General features: G+C 38.1%; 1 protein-coding gene and 1 long non-coding RNA gene across 2 annotated transcripts in view; one reads left to right on the top strand and one right to left on the bottom strand.

Annotated features, from left to right (window-relative positions):
- LOC103132457 (endothelial PAS domain-containing protein 1-like) overlaps positions 1 to 2,485 on the top strand; it is a 17,054-nt gene extending 14,569 nt beyond the window's left edge. Inside the window, exon 5 of the mRNA XM_007544268.2 lies at positions 2,123 to 2,485. Coding sequence (XP_007544330.2) covers positions 2,123 to 2,174 — 52 coding nt within the window. The 3' untranslated portion in view covers positions 2,175 to 2,485. The remainder of the gene's footprint in view (positions 1 to 2,122) is intronic.
- The window catches only part of LOC107835137 (uncharacterized), a 6,818-nt gene extending 2,067 nt beyond the window's left edge, over positions 1 to 4,751 (bottom strand). The window contains exons 1-2 of the long non-coding RNA XR_001660966.1: positions 4,741 to 4,751; positions 293 to 298 (exon numbers count right to left, since the gene is read on the bottom strand). This is a non-coding gene — a long non-coding RNA (uncharacterized LOC107835137). The remainder of the gene's footprint in view (positions 1 to 292; positions 299 to 4,740) is intronic.
- Positions 4,752 to 5,119: the final 368 nt, after the last annotated feature.

The raw sequence follows: 5,119 nt of genomic DNA, 5'->3' as shown, positions 1-5,119 counted from the left end.
GGTGTTTTCAGCAAAGTTGAGCTGACTGTCCAGGAACGACCCAAGGTATTTAAAATTTGCCAGAGTTTCAACAAGTTGGCCATCGAGAGAAACTGGAAACACTTTAAGGCCTTGTTTAGATCATTTAATTAGCTCTACATTCTTAAGAGAATGAAAAATTAATAATAAATAAAGACTTTGCGGTATTCTGATTTAGTAATGTAATTACATTAGTTGTGTTACCACCCCTACACCACTAGAGGCAGTACCAACCCCGAAAAGATGCGACTAAGTAGCAGATTTAGAAGTACACCGAAAGCTACAGAATTTGGTAAAAACGGTGAGTTTTGCTTAAGTAATTAAAAACACAAGTTCAAATCCATGCCGAGAGTGGAGCTCCTTCAATCAGTGCTCCTCCGCAGCACTGATTGGCTAAGCAATGTAACGTGATCCTTTGCAGCAAGTGATGGCGAAGAGGGGCGTCATCACGACTTTACACAAGCGTGTCTTTACCTCCGCGGCATTGTCTCCACCGAACCCCTGAGACCGACTCATCGAACCCCTGAGGTTCGATTGAACCCAGGTTAAGAACCACTGCTCTAGAATAAATACCTCTCTGCTTAAACTGCTACTCCATGCTCAAGCAGAAACGATACAACGTTCAACATTTTGCAGCAAAGGAAATTAGAAGACATATGGAGATGATAGTTTTTGAAAGGGCGATGTGCCCCCTATTGCATAAGCAATACTGAAGAATGCTGCCTTCATTAACGATACAGGAAAGAAGCTTTTTAGTTATCTTGCTTTGCTAGCAAAGTTGATAGCTAGCAGCTAGCTAATAGCACAACAACAACAACAACAGCCTAATGTTTGTATGATAAAAATACTGAATCGATAGATAAACATAGTTTTTCCTCACCTGGCTGTCTCCTCCCACTCAGTAGTTCTTCAGAGAAAGGCAGACACAGAGGCCTATCAGTGTCTGGTGTATGTCATTACCTCTCAGCTTAAACTGCTAGCCCGTGCTGAAGCAGAAACGTTACAACGTTTAATGTTCAGCATTAAACATTAAATGCTGAACATTTAATGTTCAGCATTTAATGCTGAACATTAAATGTTCAGCATTAAATGAACATTTAATGCTGAATGTTCAGCATTAAATGTTCATTTAATGAACATTTAATGCTCATTAAATGAGCATTAAATGAGCTCATTTAATGCTCATTAAATGAGCTCATTTAATGAGCTCATTAAAGCTCATTAATGAGCTTTAATGAGCTCATTAAAGCTCATTAAAGCTCATTAATGATGTAGCAAGTAACTTGCTACTTGCTACATCTGACAAGTAGCAAGTCTTGTCAGATGACAAGACTTGCTACTTGTCATCTGACAAGTAGCAAGTCTTGTCAGATGACAAGACTTGCTACTTGTCAGATGTAGCAAGTAGCAAGTTACTTGCTTTATTCACCAAAAACGTTTTTTTTTTTTTTTTTTATTCACCAAAAGCTGTTCTGTAATCTGGAACGGTTGCTACATTGAGCTCCAGTTAGCCGCCTTATCTCACTGTGCGAGAGGCAATTGCATCGTGCGTCACGGGCAAAAGGTCAAAGGTAACAAGGTGACCGGAGGGCTAAAAACCCCAACACAAAACCAAATAATTTTAGTACATGTTATTATGTGTCAGAAGAGGGCTTAGGAAATAATAATACCAAAAAATAAAAAATTGACCAAAAGGGCACTTGGGGGCAAGGAGCAAAAGGGGCAGGTGCTCAAGCCCCCCGGGGCCCCTCCTCTTCACGTTTCTGCCTAACCCTTCCCATGGTCAGTCATATGACTGCAAAGGTGTCCAGGTCCTGGAACACCAGCCTACATCATCCAAAAAATACAGTAATGTGGAAAGACATTTCCAGAGAAGGCGCTACATTAGCTGCTGCGTCAAGATTAAAGTTACATCTTACATGCCCGATGTTGAGAAGCTGTCCAGTGATGTCTGTAAACAGAAGTGAGATTAAACACGTAAGAACACAATCCTGTCTTAGGCACATATATTTAGTAACAAAGTGGTTGTTTTTATAAATTGATTAGTGATCTTTGTAAGGATATAGAATGACACTTTGCGATATTATTGTGTTTTGTTGCTCAGGTCCGAGGATGGTTGTGTGTCAGAAGAGAAGAGGATGATGCTATTGCACTGACTTGCTTGGCATTTGCACAGAAATCAAACTTAAACTGTATTAATTTAATTTTATATACTTTACCTTTTCAAAAGGCTACTGCTTTATTTTTATAGCTGCAGGTTGCGTTTTATTGCACTCCGTTTGTTGCCCAGATAAGGGGCACGTTAACCACCTTCCGTTTTGTTGTTTTTTTGATCACACACTTTACGGTGATTATTTACAAAGAGCCATCGTTATGCATTGTTATTTGGGAGCAGGTTTTCCGAGTTCCAAAAGGAAAAGAACGACCTTTTCCCTGTCGATCTTCATAATAAAAATGACATCAAAAATGTGATTTCTGTATTGCATTTCTTTGATTTTATCAATTGAACGAAACATAATACATTAATGTTGTAACGCAAGGTAAACTTAAAGCACCATAGTTCAACAGAGTAGTCACGTGGTGCATTATTCCGTCCAGGACGTACCACAGGGAAAATAAACATTTAATCATGAATGCTCATGAATATGCACTTAGTCGTTTTGATAATAGGCTAAAATAGCTAATATAAACACTTAAAGCCTGTTTTGCCTTCATTATAAGCCTTATATAGGCTTTTAATTTTTTGGGGCTCCAGACAGATTTGTTTTTTGTTTTTTTGGCCCAATATGGCTCTTTCAATATTTTGGGTTGCTGTCCCCTGTTGTAGGTCAATTGGTTGCGCATCAGAGAAGAACAGGGGCGCTGCTAGGAATCATGGACCCCCTGACAAAAAAATTGTTTGGGTCCCCCTGCGCAGCTGCTGTTACAATTTTTTGAGTCTATTTGACCCATAAAAGCATCACAATTTTAAAGGCTTTGGTTCAATACTGATAATTAGCACAATATTTACTGCTCATGAATTTAACATCCAACAGTCCACATCCAGTATGCAAGTAGGTTGCTTAAATTTTTTCTATTAGTTTTAGATTACTGACATGTCTCCCCATGAGCAACAGTCAAAAGCAATGTGCAAATACACATAAAGCAATCCAGACTTCTCAAAAATGCGATGTAGTTGCATTTTATTCAAGCTGCAGTACATAACTTTAATAAAAAATGTTTTCTCCATATTTGTTAAAGTTGTCACGATGTCATAGCAGTTTGTTACGAGACAGATAAACTGTGAAAACAATCAATCTCCTCCATCTCCTTCTTGAATTACTATTACTGGTTAAAGTAATGCACCGTTCTGACTAAAACAACCAATCAAAACTAGTAGGATGCTCTTAGCACTGTGAATTCACTGCTAAATGTGCTAATGGTGGAGAAACACAGTGGTGGAGAAAGTACTCAAAAAAATTACTTAAGTAAAAGTACAAATACACAGACAAAAATGTAGTCAAGTAAAAGTAAAACTACCACATTAACATTTGTACTTAAGTAAAAGTAAAAAAAGTACTGGCTTTTAAAAATACTTAAGTATTAAAAGTAAAAGTACTTGCTGAATGCATTACCTAATCCCTAATACAATATCCTTAAGTGAACTGATTGTATTTAATTTTAATACATTAGAAATGTGCCATTTTAATGAACAATGCCATAGGTAAAGCATGTTTTTATTATGTTTACTCTGTAACATAGTTTAGACTTAGATATGTGATTCTATGCATCATAATTTCAGGGATGGAAACATCTTGTCTCCTGTCCTAACATAACATGAACTTCACTTTTTTTGCCACTAGTGGCATTTATTTTGAAAGAAATCCAACAGAAAGGGGATGGAAAGAAGGTGGTTGGGGGAGGACATGCAACTGAGGAGCCAGTAGCAGTGTTGTAGTCAAGACCACCTACCAAAGACCAAGTCAAGACCAGCACCCCGCGCTACGTGACACAAAAACATTAAGTTTTACCTATCAAAGATCCACATTCCCATAAAACACCTCGATCAATCAATCAAATTTTATTTGTATAGCACATTTCAGCAGCAAGGCATTTCAAAGAGCTTTACGTAATTAAAATAAAAACAGCATGTGAGAAAGAGATTTAAAAACCATCATTTATACAAACAGTGAGAAAGAGAAATAAAAAGCTGTATAACTTTAGTTGAGACGCCGTCAACTGGGACTCCAACCCTTTGGACATTAGTCAAAACGCCGTTTGACAAGAACTCTAACCTCTCGGACTTTAGTCAAAACGCCATTTGACAAGGACTCTAACCTCTCGGACTTTAGTCAAAACACCATTTGACAAGGACTCTAACCTTTCGGAAACAGTGAGAAAGAGAAATAAAAAGAAATTAATAAATAGATTAAAAAAAAGATAAAAACATTAAAAACATCAAAAATATTGAAGACGTCAAAACCCACACTCTAATCCTAATTTAGCCATAAGCAACTCTAAACAGGTGGGTTTTAAGTTGAGATTTAAAGGCAGATATTAAATACTTAGAGCTGAAATAAATTTAATCAGTAAAGATCTGTCCAGAAGAATCGGATCGTTCCTGAATGTCATATCAATGCAGACTTTGGTCACAGCGTTGTCCCATATATGCGACATCTCAGTCAACACCTCCACACAATAATTCAGCGCATGAGTGACAACGTTTTTCATCGCAGATGCAACATGTGTGTCTCAGTCAGTACAGCTAGCTTTGCTAGCACCACGTCCACGGAGCTTACCTTTCTTTAAGCTTTTCTTCCAAGTGATGCTAAAAGTTGGACGAAGTCCCCACCGTCTGTGAAAGCGAAGCGCTGCTGATTTTACATGTCGCCATATCTATGATTTATGCAGCGCTATTATAACTGCAGTAATAACTGACGATTAGACAGACATCTTTTCCCGCTCAGAGGAAACCACTGCGCATGTCTTGGAGCTCCGAGTAAAGGGGGAGGCGATGGGTGACAACAGACATGTAAGTCACGTTATTGCTTGGATTTTACGGCGCCACCTTAAGACCCTGAACTTCACATTTTAACGGAAAAAAGCGCAATGCGACTTGGAT

The sequence above is a fragment of the Poecilia formosa genome, unplaced genomic scaffold, assembly GCF_000485575.1.
Source record: "Poecilia formosa unplaced genomic scaffold, Poecilia_formosa-5.1.2 Scaffold1066, whole genome shotgun sequence".
NCBI lineage: Eukaryota > Metazoa > Chordata > Actinopteri > Cyprinodontiformes > Poeciliidae > Poecilia > Poecilia formosa.
The sequence above is the reverse complement of the archived record's forward strand: the minus strand, read 5'-3'. Positions and strand labels throughout refer to the sequence as shown.